At 42.5% G+C, this 18,125-nt stretch overlaps 1 protein-coding gene across 1 annotated transcript in view; it reads left to right on the plus strand.

The window, feature by feature from the left end:
* slc16a10 (solute carrier family 16 member 10) overlaps positions 1–18,125 on the plus strand; it is a 127,995-nt gene that overhangs the window by 100,778 nt on the left and 9,092 nt on the right. The window contains exons 4-5 of the mRNA XM_060848711.1: positions 2,182–2,322; positions 3,203–3,431. Coding sequence (XP_060704694.1) covers positions 2,182–2,322; positions 3,203–3,431 — 370 coding nt within the window. The remainder of the gene's footprint in view (positions 1–2,181; positions 2,323–3,202; positions 3,432–18,125) is intronic.

Here is an 18,125-nt window from a genome sequence, read left to right on the forward strand (position 1 = left end):
CAACAAAAGAATCCAACCATCACTCCTTGACATATAATGGCTTTACCATCGCTAAATCCCCTTCTGTCAATATCCTGTGACTGAGCTGCACTGTCATTTAAATACAGTGACTGCAAGTGTAGATAAGAAGCTAGTAATCCTGTAACTCCCTGTCCACCATCTACAAGGCACAAGTTGGGAATATGATAGAATATTCCAGCACTTGCTTTGATGTGTGCAACTCCAACAGCGCTCAAGAAACAAGCTGCTTGTTTGGCACCATATCCACAAACCTTCACTCTCCTAATCACCCAGTACCAGCTGTGTATATCCCCTGCAAGATGCACTGCAGATATTCAACAAGGCTCCTTCGAACCACTATCACCATGGAGGACAAGGGTAGCAGAGACCTGGGAACAGCACCACCCTGCAAGTTCCCACGTAGCATCCTGACCTGGAGATATATTGCTGGCCCTTCAATGAAACTGGGCCAAAATCTTGGAATTCCCTCCCTGATATCACCGTGGATGTTTTGATACCAAATAGATTGCAGCGTGCCAGGAGGGTAGCTCACCACCATCTTCTCATGGACAACTGGAGGTGGACAGTAAATGCTGGCATAACTTACAATGCCCACATCCCTCAATCCCTTTTTTGTTAAAAAGAAAAACTCAATCTATTTATTCGAATGTCAAAAATGGGTTCCTTTTGGGGGAGAGATTTTGCTGTGGACTAGCAATGTGCTGTTGAATTTGAGTCAGAGTGATTTTTAGACGTATGCAGACTGAGGTGTAGGTTGTTTTCTGAACATCTCAGCTCCTGCTCACATGGCTGTCACTTCAAGTAAAATATGATGGTTCCATTCTCGAGCTATTAAGCCGAACTGCAGCTGTCTGATTAGGTGTGTGTGAAAGATCCTCATGGATCAGAGTAATGCTTACTACCAACCTGTTACAAAACAAATTAGCTGACACTTAGCTGATTTGCCTCCAGCAAGGTGACATATGGCAATGTAGTTGTTTCATTCACTAACCAACCGTGAAAGGCACTCCAAGGGAAGTCATTGGCTGCCAGTCATGTAAAATGCCACAGAAATACAAGGTTTTTTTTGTTAGCCCAGCCGTTATTCTTTGATATTAATACTATCGAGATTTTATCTTGCAAACCTAGAAGCATTTGACGTAAATACATTTAAGTAGACAGAGGGAACTGGTTAAGCTCAGTTGGCTGGATCGTTGGTTTACAGAGCAGCGTGGGTTCAATTCCCATCACAAGTTTGAGGTTACTATTTCAGGACTCTCCTTTTCAACCTCATCCCATGGCAGAGGTCTGGTGGCCCTCAGGTTAAATCAGCACCAGTTGTTTCTCTCCCCTGAGATAGCAGCCCCTATGGTTTGGTAAGACAACAAATAGACAGATTAGCTTCGGCACTACAATGATTGGTAACTCCCTAGGGTTTGCTGAGGAACAAAGGAACCTTGGTGTAGAAGTCCATAGAATCCTTACAGTATGGAATCAGGCTATTCGTCCCATCAAGTCCACACTGACACTTCAAAAAGGGTCCCACCCAGACCTACCCTTTTCCCTGTAGACTTGCATTTTCCATGGTTAACCCACCCATCCCATTGACATTATGGACAATTTAGTATGGCTAATCCACGTAAACTGCACATCTTTGGACTGCGGGAGGAAACCGGAGCACCTGGAGGAAACCCATGCAGAGAATGTGCAAACTCCACACAGATGGGTGGAATCGAACCCAGGTCCTTGGTGCTGTGAGGCAGTGCTAACCACTGAACTACCGTGCTCTTTCCTCATAGCAGACTTGTTTAAGACAAGAGAGAGCCTTAGTTTAAAGTGAAATAAATTTTTCACCAAAAGGGTGGCAACTACAGGGAACATGCTGACTAAGAGAGTGGTGCAGGCAGCTAATTTTGTAACATTTAAAAAGCAGCTGAATAAGCACTCAGTGTCAGGGGATCGTAGGCTACAGACAAGTGCAGGCAAATGGGATTAATGTTGTTTGGTGTTTATTGTTTGGCAGAGACTTGGTGGGCCAGGTTCTCTGTTGTATGACTCTCTCTCTCTGACCTCTTATACATGAAAGGAAGCAGAGGAAACATTTATACACTAATACGCAGGAATAGTATGAAAAGGCCAAAATAACATGCTTTAATTTTTATTTCTGTGTTTTATCAACAGATGAAGTATGTGGAAGAAACTTTTCAATTGCAAAATGAAGAAGTTCTGTTGATGTGTATTGGAATCTCATCAGGGATTGGGCGATTAGTTTTTGGCAGGGTTGCAGACTACTTACCTGGCTCAAATAAAGTTTTCCTTCAGGTAAGGTGGACTGGTGTCCTGGGTCAAGTAGCTGCTTCCAAAGAGTGAGGGACCAATTCTGTACAAGCCTGTCACGGAGTCACCAGAGGGGTTGGGGGAGCGGTAACAATATAGTCCTCTTTGTCGCAGCCAATGCAGGAACTTGATATAAGCTGCTGCAGAGTCACAAGTTAATTATCCAGTAATGACCTGGGACATGTAACACATCGTGAGCATCTAAACTGTGCTCTGTTTCTGCCCTGTGCTACGTTGTCTTTCGGTCAGTGAGGAAGCATGGAGTTTTGGAATGGCAAGTACTGGAAATTGTTACCTAGAGGCTGGGTATGAGAACTTATTATGCCCAATTATACAAGACTTGGTACCTGCCATATCTAAGATAATCACTTCCTATCGAAGTTCTCCTCTTCTAATTGTGGGACAGAGTTCAAGGGAACTGATGTGTCCATACTGTGGCTGATCTTGTGGTAACCTCATGCTGGTTACAGAAGGTGCATTTGGTATCAATTACAATTAGATGGGATTACATAGCAATTATTGTCCAATTAAAACAACTATGTTAGACTGTATATTCTTACCTTTGCGAGGGCCTGTTGACTATTGTCAATACTCTGCCTGTTGTGCCGAAGGGATGTGACATTTGATATGATGCACCTATTCATGAGCCATACAGTTTACATACCTGACAGCTCACCAGCAACTTAACGGGCAGGCAATGAATACTGGCCCAGCCAGTGACAGCCATATGCAACGAACAAATAAAAATGAATTGGATTGTATTAATACATATTCTGAAAGCTCAAGAACAAATTTGCTAAACGTTTTTTCTACTTTTTCTCATATAAATAGAAGCAAGTGACAAAACTTTCCTTTGTTATTTCAGGTGGTATCGTTCTTTGTTATTGGGCTGATGTCCATGATGATTCCACTGTGTCAAGGCTTTGGTGGTCTCATTGCAGTCTGCCTTTTCATGGGTTTATTTGATGGATGCTTCATCTCAATCATGGCCCCAGTTGCCTTTGAACTTGTGGGCTCAGAGAATGTATCGCAGGCGATTGGATTCCTTCTTGGGTTGATGTCCATTCCAATGACAGCTGGCCCACCAATTGCAGGTATGGCATGTTGTTCAACAACTGTTCAGTTTAACACACAAAGCTTTGATTACTTTATATCATCAGAACTTTGGTATTTGGAAAACAGCTAATTGACATATCACAGATGAAATAACAGGCCTGTGCTGCTGGCTATTCAAATGATGAGGAATAAATTGAAAAATGACCACATTACAAACTTTGGGCTTTATTAACTGTGCTAGCAGCAACAGCGACATTATATTCTGGAAAGCCCCTAACTCAGCATACAGCTTATGCTGATTCTTACCTTTAGAATTATTAAAACATTTTGACATTAAGCTATCAGGACAAGTGACCACAAAGTTAGGGGAAGTTGACGTAAAGAGGCAGATACTTCTTAGTGAGAGAATTCCAGAGCTTGGGGCCTAAGCAGCAGAAGGTACAGCCTTAGCGTTTCAAGGGTTGTTGTGCCAGAGGCGATCAGAGAAGGGGAATGATGGAGTTCTGGAGGGATTTGAAAACAACTGTAAGTGTTGTTAAATGAACGAGTCCCGGACTTGTTCTGATTTTGTTTGTTACTGAACCAGTTTTGATGTGTGGCATTTCTGAGCATTTCATCACCTTTTCTCTTGCATTTGGTTCAAGAAATTTAAGTATAAACCTTTTTTTTAAAAAAAAAATCCCTTTTAATAAAATTCAGATTCTAATTATAATTTATAAAGTAGCCAATTGCTTTGGGATCAGCAACGGACAGATTAGATGCAATACAGTTTGAACTCCTAGACAAATGAAATGGGGGAATTATTTTCCATTACTTGCTGATATCCAAGTCATCCAGAAGGATCCAACTCTGGGGAATTAGGATGATATCCGGCAAAGGTTAATTCTACAAAGCAATGTTTTGTTGTTTGCTAATTTACTCTGTTGCAATTTGAGTTTGGGGACTGGAAAGGAGCATTATCTTTAAATGTTGAATTCTCAGTTAGAATGCCAAATCCTGTACATTTTTGCTCCTTAAGGTATACCCAAATTTAAATTGATTTTAACTTCCTGCAGGCTTATCCTTCATGCATCCCCTCAGTTACACATGGAGTGTGCATTCTTTTCACAGCATCTTTCTCAATGAAATATGTCTTTGAGAGTTATGACTGGGGAGTTGAGGAGCAGAACTAACTGAATTGATCTTCAAAACAACTGCTGTAGACTCAGTGGGTTGAATGACTATGGGGTAATACTCAATGATCCAATCCATGTTACGATGCTGAGAAGTACATAGGAATTGAGGAATCTGAGAGTGCTTGCTCACTGATCCCCATAGGTGGTTGGTTAGGTAAATCAGGTCAAGAAGACTTACTGAATACATTCATTTGTTAACCAAAACATAAGAGCTGGAAGAGTGCGCTGGAATGAAATGAATTACTATTTTGATTCTGCCTTGAGTGCTGCATGCAGTCTTGATGATCATGTGAGAAGTAAGGTGTGACTGCAGTTGAGAGGATATGGAGGAGACTAACAAGGATGTTGGCTGGACTGGACTATGTTGATTAAGATCTAATTGAATAACCGAGCATGTTCATTGGATGCGATGTGGACTGAATATTTTTCAGATTCCCTCACACGCAACTATGCTGCAATGGAATATCTATTCCAAGGCTCTTCATTTGACTTGGTCATCTAATCACTGCTCAGACCACTGCTACTGACCTGTACTTGTGCCAGTCAGGGCCATAGGTGATGCTGGGAATCAATCTGTAACCTTCCTTAACCCCGGTGGGGGGGGGTGGATGGACCTTAAAAAGAAGGCTGAATCCTGCAACCTTCACTCTTCGCCTTCCGGGCAGCCTGGCCACCGGAATGTTAAATCCTGGACTTTGGGAAGCCTACTTGGCTCTGGGAACAGGCAGGTGAGACCCTTGTCAGTATGCAAAGACTGGATTGATGGCTGGATTTTTAACATGACTGGCTTTCTTGAATTCACCACCTTCCCCTGAATGTGTTTCCCTTGTAGCAGACCCATCACCTGACCGACTGACTGGGCTGGGCTGAGCTGAGCTGAGTCATTTCCAGGGTTGTCCTCTGTCTTCCCAATTGGATTCAGATAGTGATGACACCAAGGATTTTGTAAGGAGACTTGGGTTGGGCTGGAGGGTTAGGGTTTAAAATCCCCTGGCTTGATATTGTCAATGGGGGCTAGCAGTAGGCTTTTCCATCATCCCGTACACCTCTCTGAACCCCAGCATGAAGTTGAGGCTCTGGTATGACTTTATTGGCAATTTTTAGTCTATTTCAATATCATGGAAATTAATTGTATCTTCCAAGAGTACAAAACAAAAATCATTTTTTATGTTTATGAACATAAAAACAAGAAATGAGAGTGGGCCATTTATCTCTTTGAGCAGGTCTGCCACTCGGTAAGATCATGGCTGATCTGATTCGAACCTCAACGCTACATATCCTCAATAATCTCTCATCCCCGTGGTAATCAATAATCTCTCATCCCGTGGTAATCAATAATCTGTTCACCTCAACCTTGTAAATATTCAAAGATTCTGTGATCACTGTCTTTTGAGGAAAGGAATTCCAAAGATGCCCAAACCCTTGAGAAAATTTTACATTTTCATCTCTGACTTCAAATGCGTGACCCCTTATTTTTAAAGGATGACCGCTACATCTTCACAATGTCAAGGCCTTGACCCCTCAGGATCATGCGTTTCAATCGAATCACCTTTATCGCTTCTAAATTTCAAAGGATACCATTCCTCATGAGATAATACACTCATTCCAGATATTGGTCTAGCAAAGCTTATCTGAGCTGTTTCTGACACATTAACATTCTTCTGTAAGTACATTGGCCAGTTCTGTACACACTACTCCAAATGTGATCCCATCAATGCCTTATCTAACTGCAGGATAGTCTCCCCTAGTCTTGCATTCTGAACCCTTTAGGAGGAAAAAAAACTCTACGTGCTCTACCTGCATACTAACCTTCTGAAATTCATGCACTGGGACAGCTGGATCTCCCGGTATCTCAGAGCTTTGCAACCTCACACCATTTAGATAATAAGCTGCTTTTTCATTCTTTCTGTCAAAATGAACAATTATACATTTTTCCCATCTTGTACTCCATTTGGGAGATCTTTGCCACTCCCTTTCTATTTCCCTTTGTAGGTTCCCTTATAGGGACATAAGAACTAGGAGCAGGAGTAGGCCATCGAGCCTGCTCCGCCATTCAGTACGATCATGGCTGATCTTTTCATGGCCTAGCTCCACTTACCCACCCACTCAACATAACCCTTAGATATTTGAACAGTAAAGGAACTATCTTTGCCTTAAAAACATTCAATAAGGTGGCCTCAACTAATTCACTGGGCAGGTAATTCCACAGACGCACAATCCTTTGGTGAAGAAGTTCCTCCTCAACTCCATCCTAAACCTGTTCCCCCTTATTTTGAGGCTATGCCCCCTAGTTCCAGTTCTAGTTTTCACTCATCATTGGAAACAGCCTCCCTGCTTCTATCATCTATTCCCTTCATAATTTTATATGTTTCTTTAAGATTCCTCTCATTGTTCTAAATTCCAATGAGTAATAGTGCCAGTCTTTTCAGTCTTTCCTCAGAAACCAGCCCTCTCAACTTCGGAATCAACCTAGCGAACCTTGTCTAGTACCAGTACATCCTCTCTCAAGTAAGGAGCCCAAATTTGCATGCAGTGTTCCAGGTGTGGCCTCACCGCCCTGTACAGCTGCAGTGTAACCTTCCTGTTTTTAAAATCCATCCTTCTAGCAATGAAGGACAATGTCCTCTTCACAACTCGCTTTCCTACCTTTTTTTGCGTCATCAGCAAATTAGCTACCTGTACCGTCAGTCCCTTCATTGATACACCTTGTAAAGAGCTGAGACCCTCAGCACTGACTCCTGTGCTCACGTGATATTCTGCCAGCCTGAAAAAGGCCTACACCTCTCTCTTTTAGTCAGCCAATCTTCTGTCTATGGTAATCTGTTATCTCCAACACCGTTAACGTTTAATTTCTACACAAACCTTTAATGTGGTATATTAGCAAATAGCTTCTGGAACCACAACCCAAGTCATGTCTCCCAAATACGTGGATTCCCTTTGACTAAACTTGTCAGGCCAAGTCAGGAGTCCAGTGGAGTACTCCCCATTTGCCTGGCTAAGTGCAGCACCAACAACATGGGAAAAGCTTGACACCATCAAAGACAAAGTAGCCCACTTGATTGACACACCTTCAGCATGAGCTCTCTCCATGACTGATGGTCAGTGCCAGTAGTGTGTGGCATCTACAAGGTGCAATGCAGAAATTCAGCATGGCTCCTTCGACAACACCTTCATCTAAAAGGACAAGGGCAGCAGATACCCAGTACCACCACTATCCTCCTATAGCATGCTCCTATCCAAGCAAGTCACTACCCAGACCTGGAAATAGATCACTGTTCCTTCAATGTCACTGGGTCAGAATCCTTGAAGTCTTTCCCTGATGGCATTGTGGGGCCTACCTACACCCCAAAGACTGAAGAGGTTCAAGGAGGAGGTCGTCACCATGTTCTCAAGGGAAACTGGGGATGGGCAATGAATACTGCCTCAGCTATCAAACACATATCCCAAATTAACTTTCTTCTTTTTAAAAAAAGTTGATTTGTTACATTTAGGATCTTCTGGAGATCCACCTTCTTCTTTTTCATCACATAGACTTAGTGACTGATTACACAATGGTTCCTATAAACCACCTTAACAACTGTTTCAACTTGCCTGGCCTCCTTCAGAGAATCATCCGCATGAACCCAGAGGTCCCTCTGCTCCACCTCAAACTTGTTCTACTGACCTCGTACAGGCTTTGTGTGTTTCTTCTACGAAAATGAGCTGTCCTTATTCTGGTACCTGCCCTGTGTTTGTGCTGTTGGGTGATTTTAGTTAAACATGTGTATTGTTGTTTGATGTAGGCACTGTGTCAGAGAGAAGACAGTTGGGTGAAAGGATTACATGCTGCTGTGTGTGGAAAGAGGAAACAGGTTATCGCAGCTGGCAGCACGTAATCAGAAGAAAATAGAGTCCAGAGTCGATAACTGTTATCAACAAAAATAAATGTAGGGTCATTAATAACGATTAGTTAAGGGAGTCCTTGAGCTGTGCACTGGTTTTGATTGTATAGACTGCCTCTAAAGTTGCAGTGATTTGTTCTGTGTTTGTGTGTGTATATGTGGTTAGACATCCTATTACTAATCCTAAGGCATATGATATCAAATCTGATGAATAAATTACGTCATATGTTTTGGAGGTGAATGTTTCAATAACTGTGTAGTAATTGGAATCTGGTGGATCTCATTGACTGAGATCCTTGATTAGGATTGTTAATCTAGGCCAATCTGGAAGCCTAGGCCAACCAATATAAACAGCAGTTCTCCAGTGGAGGGATCTCTACGAAGGAATCCTCCCCCCACCTCGGTCGGGGATCTTGGGTGGCGGGTGCTGCACGCAACAGTCTCCTACAATGGCAGGTTGCTGTGATTCACAGACTCCCAGCCCAACTGCTTGTTCTATGGTGCTGTGGAGTCTGTGGACCATGTCTATGTGGGATGTGGGCGTCTGCGTCTTCTTTTATGTTTTTGGTTGCACTTCAGCCCCATGCTCCTGATCTTTGGTCACCCGGTGCGGAGGGGGGAGGGCAGGTCAGAGGATCTCCTCGTGGGTCTGCTCCTGGGCCTGGCAAAACTGGCCATAAACAGGTCTAGGCAGCGATTGTCATTAGAGCCAATTGCCTGCCCCTCGTTCGTGGTTATGTTAGAGCCCAGGTGTCCCTGGAGAAGGAGCACGCGGTGTCTACTAACACTCTCTCTCTGTCTGATTTCAGGGAGAGGTGGGCACAAGTGTGGAGTTTCTGTTTCCCCGTCAGAGTCTATTTTGATTTAATCCCTAACTCCCCCATTCACTTTTTCGATCACATGGGCATTGTCCCTAAAGAGAAGTGCATTGCTTGTCACTGGCCACTCGGGTGTTTTTTTTTTCTTACTGTTGGTGGAATATGAATAAAGTTTTCTGCACTTGATGTTTCTTCAGTATGTAAAGTAAAAGAGGGAAAAAAAGTACAACCAGGGAATTTAGAATCTCTTCAGTTCAGGGACTGACTCGGAACTGGCTGACCACAGCCCGTGTACTGTGTGCAAGTGAATAAAGGGTGACTTGGTGATGGGATACTGGTCTCTGTGCAGTTATTTCAAACAGTCATGTTAAATCTACATTAACTCTGCATTACCTCACTGTTCAATCTCCTGTGTTATCTACCTGTTTGAAACATTGCTGTGGCTATTGACTTGTCTGGTTAGTTCCATTTTTAATTGAGGGCAGAGGTCAGCTGGCCTTGTGTCCATAATCGGTGACAAATCATCTCAAACACAACCCGAAGGTCCAGGTTCTCTGATAGTCTTCCAACCAAAACCAATGAGGAGGACTTAGCTGGTCAGTGGGCAGAGTGCACTGGTGGGCAGAAGCCTCTGAAGAAATGAGGGTGGGGTAAGCGATGGCCTTACAAGCAGTGAGAGAACAGAGGAGGAGCCCAGAGCACACGGCTCCCAAATTTCTCTTGTGGAGCTGGGAGCAGTTCCCAGACCTCTTGTTCTCACAAGACATGCCTAATTTCAGGCCTTTCATAGGCCTCTTTGTCCATTTACTATATTGACCTGATGGCAAAGCCACTGTGGCTTCTCTGCTGTGGTCAAACCTCACTTGGAGGTTCAGATGCCCTCAGCATATGGAATGGATCTTGCTTGTTTCTGTTGGGTATCCCTTTCACCGGCTCAGGATGGTAGGCAAAAATCACACCTGGAGGAATTGCTGGTGGGGTGATGAGAAATAATTGCCCCATGCGGTTCAAAATAGGACCACCATTTCTGTACTGAATCAGTGGTGCTGGAAGAGCACAGCAGTTCAGGCAGCATCCAATGAGCATTGAAATCGACGTTTTAGGCAAAAGTCCTTCATCAGGAATAATGAAGGGCTTTCGCCCGAAATGTTGATTTTGCTGCTCGTTGGATGCTGCCTGAAGTGCTGTGCTCTTCCAGCACCACTGATCCAGAATCTGGTTTCCAGCATCTGCAGTCATTGTTTTTACCCACCATTTCTGTACTCCTGTACCAACCCTCAACTCATTTGTCCCTTTGTTTTGTCTGCCAGATTTCCTACTTGACCATTTAGTCATGAACTGATTGTGATTGTGATGTGTTTGCAATGTTACTCACAAAGAGCTAGCCTAAGGAACAAGGGGTGACAACTTCTCAAACTTTGGGAGAGAGCTGAAGGGCACCGATTGAGGAACAACTTGTGGGATTCAGCTGTACAAAATGGAATTGCAATATTTTAGTGAGCATGGAGGTTTGAGTGGTGGGAAATAAATGTCACATGGTCCTTGAGCATAAAAGAGACAATATCAGTATTGTAGAACTTGACAACTCTTGCTAATTAAAGCCATCTTACTGCTGCTTAAAGTTTAACATGAGTGAGGCAGATTTGACATTACCATTAGGAATGGAGGACAAATGATTCCTTGTGAAGATTCATTTTTGAGATCTTTCCTACAGATTTATGAAATGACGTTTGGATGTTCCAAATAGTAACAGCGTAAACCTGTTACAGTATGATCAGTGACTGCAGGAGGGACAGAGTTGCTACTGGCTCCAGTACATTCTTCGCAGATTGCATCAGTCTGTGAGAAATGAGAACTGTATTGTTGAGGTTAACTACAAGTTAACTTTGTTTGGGAGAATGGCAAAGCACTGTGCTGTTCTGAAACCGCACTTTCCTAACCCATTAATGATCAAACCTATGCAAATCACTCCTCTGAGGAGTGCATCATCCAATCATCTCACATACCCCTCTGAATAGATCACTGTGCAAATAGACGAGAACATAGCACCAATATCTTATCATCTTCTGCAATGTCTCTTTAATATAAAGTGCCTATTTGTTGCACTGAAGAAAGGCATGTTCCGCATCACAAATTAAATGTGATTCCTGTAGCAATTAACATAGAACTGTACTCCCACAGAATAGATCTTATCTCCCGCGTAATTACTCCTGTCTGTCTGCAGTGGTCATTTTTCATTTTTTATTTCAATTGCCTTTTTTATTGAAATCGAGAACTTCTTGTTGAGTGAAAAAGTTCTCCAACAATCAAAGGATGTAAAAATAACTGCAAATACTGGAAACCTAAAAAAGAAACAGAAAATGTGGGCAATATATCCTCGTCTACTTCTTCCATGAGAAAAGACGGATTGTGACCCGTAAGATGTAGATCCTTTATCTGAACTCCGGTCAGTTTGATATGATGATTTGAATTAGTCCAATGTCGATGGTGATCTTTTAAATGCAGGTTGACTGATCGACCTGATGGTTGTGACAATCTTTTGGCCTTGCACCAGCCTCTCACATCCACTGTAGCTCACCTGTAGCCGCTCTGTCATTAACACCATCTGATGACATCCAGATTGACCCCTCTTCCTGAGAACCCTCCCCTTTGCCCTCCAGAAGGGACCTTGGTATCTTTTCAGCTCTGTTTACAAGGCTGAAATACTGACATTTGTCCTTTCCGAACATCATTTAATCGAATTCATTTTTTATCTTGAAATTTTAAGCAGCTTTTCATTTGTCGTATGGTCTGTGTATGGAATGTTGAGTAGACGTCTTAATATCTATTTTCTTCCATAGATCCTCACTCATTATCCAGCTTTCTGAGACATACAGGATAGCGGATAGACTGCAGTGAGTTTGTCCGTTAGTACAAGTTTGATTTTTCTTGTTGTTATCACGTTACCCACCTTCACAAATTTACCTCCGGCTAGCTCTATTCTTCTAACTTGTGCATCACATCTGCCATCTTCTGTTATCATTTGTCCTGAATAGACAATTCTTGTTCCAGTGTGATACCATCCATTCAATCTTCCCAGTAGTTACTTTCAAGCTCACCTTCTAATTTTCATTGTTTTTATCGTTTCTGTGATTGCACTGAATCTGTGTTCTAAAGTTTGAGTTTTTACTTGATCTACGTATGCTGTTGGACCGCTTCTGAATGTGTAAGTAGTTCTGTGTTGTCAGTGCCCACCAGTTTGGTGTGTTCTTTCCTCCAGTTTATATCCCAGGAAATACATCCATCTCTCTGGATATTTGTTGTATTTACAGGTTGAATGAGTTTGATGATGGTACATAGCCTGGTCGTGCTTCTCTCTTCACTTGAAAGATGTTTGATTTGTCCATTTTCTAGCCTGGTGCCCCTACTTGGTCCTAATAGAGACTCTGGGTAAATCTTGCACCTTTTCCTGTCAGTGTCACATTTCAGGAACACGTCTGTAAACTTACTGAAAGAAACCGACAAACACTTTCTCATAGTCTATGAGGCACATATAAATATTCCTGTTCTCAACATTTGAACAAAGAGTCTTCCAATAGAAAAGGGTCACATTGGACGTGAAATGTTAACTTAGTTTCCCTCAACTCAGATAGCAGTCCAACATTTAACATCTCACTGAAGATCTGAGCTGTGCTGGGGAGTGCGGGAGGAGTGTTTGGGAACCTGGTAGGAGGCTCACCACTCTGTATCAAGGGTGTCCTAGTACCATTTTAAACACTTCGCAATTAAACTAACTGAAATACTCACCCTTAAGGAGTGAGTCTTCAGTTCTTAACAGGAAAGGAGTCGTGATCTTTACCACCAGCCCTGGCAGCCCATTCCAGACACCTACCACCTTTTGTTTTTAAGAAAACAATAAACTTGACCTTCACATCATCTTTAAACTTTCCCCTTCTCACCTTAAAGCTGTGCCCCCCAATATTTGACGTGTACATCTTGGGGGGGGAAAAGAGGCTGATTATTCACCCTATCCATGCCTCTCATAATTTTTATATACTTTTATCAGCTTGCCCCTCAGCCTCCAACATTTAATGAAAACAGCTAACCTCTCCTCATAGCTCATACACTCCAATCCAAGCAAACCTCTTTGATTTTTCCCACCCTCTCCAAAGCCTCCACATTCTTCCTATATTGTGGCGACCAGAATTGCACACAATACACTTAACTGTGACCTAACAAAAGCTTTATACAGTCTCAATGTGACTTACTAACTTTTGTACACAATGCCCTGACTGATGAAGGCAAACATGCTGCAAGCCTTCTTGACAATCTTATCAACTTGTGTTACCATTTTCAGGGAGCTAGGGACTTGCACTCCAAGATTCCTCTGTATATCAATGCTCCTAAGAGTCCTGCCATTTACTGTATTTAATTCCTCTTGCATTTGACCTCCCAAAATGCATCACCTCACACTTGTCCAGATGAAACTCCATCTGCCATGTTTCTGCCCAACTTTCAACTGATCTATATCCTGCTGCATCCTTTGACAACTTTCCTCACTACATTTTCATCCAAATTATTTATATATTACAAATAATAGACATACCAGCACTGACCCTTGGGGAACGCCACTGGTTATAGACCTCCAGTCAGAAAAACACCCCTCCACAACTATCTCTGTCTTGTACGAACAAGTCAATTTTGTATCCAACCTAACAACTCACTATGGATCCCATATGACATAGTCCTCTAGATCAGCCTATCACGAGGGATCTTGTCAAATGCTTTAGTAAAGTTCATGTAGACACCATCCACTGCCCTACCCTCATCAATCATCATCTTTGTCACTCAACAGTTCGACGAGGTTTGTGAGACAAGACCTCTCCTGCATAAAGCCATGCTGACTATCCCAAATAAGCCTCCTCTTCTCCAAATGAGTAAATCCTGTCCCTTTTGAACATTCTTTGATAATTTCCCTACCACTGATGTAAAACCTATAGTTTATTGGATTATCCTTCTTAAACATTGGCTATTCTCTTGTCTTGAATCTTGCTTTTGCCTAAAGAGGATACAAAAATCTCTGTCAAGGCCCAGCAGGCTCTTGCCCAGCCTCCCTCAGTATCTTGGGATAGATCCCATCAGGCCCTGGGGATTTACTTAATGTTTTTCAAAACGCCCAACACCACCTCCTTAATATCAACCTTTGTGAGAATATTGGCATACCCCTCTCTATTCTTACTGCTGTCCATGTCCTTCCCCGTGAATATTGATATGAAACACTCATTAAGGACCTCACCACTTTCTCTGGCTCCATGTATAATTTGTCCTTGAGTGGATTTACCCATTCCCTTTTTGCTCCTAATATACATATAAAATGCTTTGGGATTATTCTTCATCCAACTCAACAAGGAGATTTCATGGCTCCTTTAGCTCTCAGAATTCTTTATTTAAGTTCTTTCCTGTTTCCCTTGTATTGCTCAAGGACCTTGGCTGATTTCAGCTTCCAAAAGCTTAAATTTGCTTTATTTCTCTTTTTAATTAAACTTTCAATATCTCATATTACGAAGGATTCCTGAATCTTGCCATCCTTGGCTTTCATCCTCACAAACATGCTTGTTATGATTTCTGAACAACTGCCTGTAAAAGAATCCCACATACCTTATATGTAGTTTTACCCTCAAGTAGCCACCACAATCTAATTTATCCAGTTCCTGTCTAAAACTGTTATAATAAGCCTCCCCACCCCCTTTAGCACCCGAGGACTGACACCCATAACTGTCTTAAAACTTAAAGAATTATGATCATGTTCCCCAAAAGCTCCCCCATTGAAACTTCGATCACTTGGCCGGGCTCAATCTGTATTACAGGGTCCACAATGGCCCCTTTCCTTGTTATCTACATATTGTTTCAAGAAACCCTCAGGGATGCGCCTAACCAGCTCTGCCCTATGGCAATATGGGAGTCCTAGTCAGTCCTGAGGAGGTTAAAATCACCCACCAGAACAACGCTGCCGTTTTCCATCTTTCGACAATCTGCCCACATTTCTGTTCCTACAAGGAGGTCAATGACATAACACAGTGATTGTAGCTTTCGTATTTTGGAGTTCTACCCATTTTGCCTCGTTGGGTCAGCCCTCCATATGCAGCTGTGACCGTCTCCTTCGTCAGTAATGCAACTTCCCACCCTTATTATATCCCTCTCTGTCACACCTGAAACATCTAAACCCTGGAATGTTGAATGTCCAAAGGCTGCAGTGTAAAATGGTGTGAGAGTATTCCTAAACATGGTTCATGATGTATGTTCACACTTCTCCACTGTCCTAATGGTTTGGACCAATAAGGACGTGTACCTCAGACCAGTAATGGGGGCTCAGGGCTTGAGAGGATCACTATGCTCTGGTTGGCATCTGGGATCTGTGATTTCTGTCCCTGTCTCTGATGGCAGGTGTGAGTTGGACAAGTGGGTTTTAATTCAAAAGCTCAGTCTAGTGGCTAGAGATGTAACCGTATCGATGGCAATGATGAGAAAGGTCTCCACAGGATCATAAGATTTACAACCAATGGAGGTTGTTTAGCTGAGGATGTCCGTGCTAGATCTCTGATACAGCGACTTGTATAGTTTCATGCCCCTTCTCCCAGTGCCCTACATCATTGTTAAAAGTTTTTTAAATTTCTGTTTGTGTTTTGACTCTCAAAACTTGGAGATGCCGTCAACTGTATGACCATTAGTTGGTTAACATGATAAAAGAGCTTCTATTTTGAATGTCTTTATTGAATAGGCCTCTGAACTCCAAGCACATGCACACGGAGTCTGTCTCACTACAGATGTGATCTTTGTTGTGAGGGGAACCTCATTTTGGGAAGTGCAGAGATTTACACAGGTTGGTGAGAGAAATGTACTGGAGTAGATAATGAGAAAAACTGGTTGAGCATTTCCAAATGTGACCTGAGCAATTTAGAGAACATTGAAAAGGCAAGAAACATTAAAACAGGTGGCAATAACTGTCCAGGCCATTATATCAGACATGAACTAATGCTCTGAGACATCGGACTAGATTAAAAACCAAGCTATTTCTGGTCATGGAGGATGGTACACTCTGCTGCTTTGAAAATAGAGACAACTGCTTTCTAGAGAAACTGGGATGGTCATCTTGTAACATATGGAAATGTATGGGTCCTGTGCCAGAGAGATTTGATGAGGTTCATTTGTTTGATGTGTTAGCGGATATCCAGAAGGCATTTGACAAAGTGCTATACTACAAGCTTGATATTAATGTGAAGGCCTTTGGAATGTTAGCCACACCAGGAGCGTGGATACGATGTTGGCTGTCTGACTGGGAACTATCGCGTGAACTCCAGTTTTTTAGGAGGTGGTGTGTGGTGGGCATCTCCAGGGATGGTTAGGAGCACTGTTTTGTTTCTTCAATCTATGTGAATCATCCTGAGTTGGGTGTATATAAGATAGCATGACTCCAAATTTTGTGTCACCTGCAAATTTTGGAAGTATTGTCCTCTGTGAAGGTGATGACAGGTTTGAAGAGGATTTAGACAGACTGGTGCAATGTGCTGAGCAGTCCTGATGAAATTAATGTGCTGCGGTCTGATGATGATTTTTGGAAGGAAGAAGGGGCCAGAGGGAAACAATATAAAGGGGCAAAGCTATCAAGGGGGAACTGGAGCAGAAGCTTCAGGAGATGCATGAGCAGAGGAGCTTAGATAGATGTGGGCAGAAATCATTGAGAGTGGGGTGATTTGAGAATGTAGTTTTTGAAATTGAGGGATCTGGAAAGAAAGTTCACACTGCAGAGAGGCCATGTAACTGAGAACACTTTTTTTTAATAGCAAACATCATCAAACATCACTAGAGAAGGAGTACCAACATGACTGAAGTAGCATTAGACAAACTAATAGAGCAAAAAGCAGACGTGTCCCCTGTCTCTCATTATTTGCATTATAAGATCCTAAAAGGTAGCTACAGAGCTAGTGGATACTTTGGTTGTAATTTTTCAAATATTCTTGGATTCTGCAAAGGTAGCAGAGGACTGGAAAGATGCCAATGTGACTTCCCTATTCAATAGGGAGGGAGGCAAAAAGTGGGCAATTATAGTCCAATTAACTTAATATCTATTGTTGAAAAAATATTGGATTCAATTTTTAAGGACGTCTTAGCAGAACATTTGGAAAATCACAATTTGATCAAACAGAGTCAGCATGTCTTTGTGAAAGGAAATTTGTGTCTGACAGATGAGTCAATGAAGTCTCAATAGGAGTGGATAGAGGGGAACTGTTAGATGTGTTGTACTTTGACTGCCAGAAGGCATTCAACAAGGTTTTTGATTAGATTTCCTACAGTATGGAAGCAGGCCCTTTGGCCCAACAAGTGCACACTGACCCTCTCAAGGAGTAACCTACCCAGGCCCATTTCCCTCTAACACTATGGGCAATTTAGAATGGCCAATTCACCTGACCTGCACACCTTTGACCGTGGGAGGAAACCAGAGCATCCAGAGAGAATGTGCAAACTCCACACAGACAGTCATCCAAGGCTGGAATTGAACCTGGGTCCCTGGTGCTGTAAGGCAGCAGTACTAACCATGAGCCACCGTGCCATTCCATGGTACTTCACAAAAGGTTCATCCATAAGATAAGAGCTTTGGCTCATGGACAGGAAACAGCAAGTCTTTTTTTCAGGTTGGTGACCTGTGACCAGTGGAGTTCCACCGGGATCAGTGCTGCGGCTGCAACTGTTTACAATATTGATTCAGGACTTGGAGGAAGGAAGCAAATGGATCATAGTCAAATTTATAGGTGACAAAAAAAGTGGAAAGACAGGTCGCAGGCGAGATACAAACATTTTACAGAGAGAGTTTGATAGATTAA

The sequence above is a fragment of the Hemiscyllium ocellatum genome, chromosome 3, assembly GCF_020745735.1.
Source record: "Hemiscyllium ocellatum isolate sHemOce1 chromosome 3, sHemOce1.pat.X.cur, whole genome shotgun sequence".
NCBI classification, from domain to species: Eukaryota; Metazoa; Chordata; class Chondrichthyes; order Orectolobiformes; family Hemiscylliidae; genus Hemiscyllium; species Hemiscyllium ocellatum.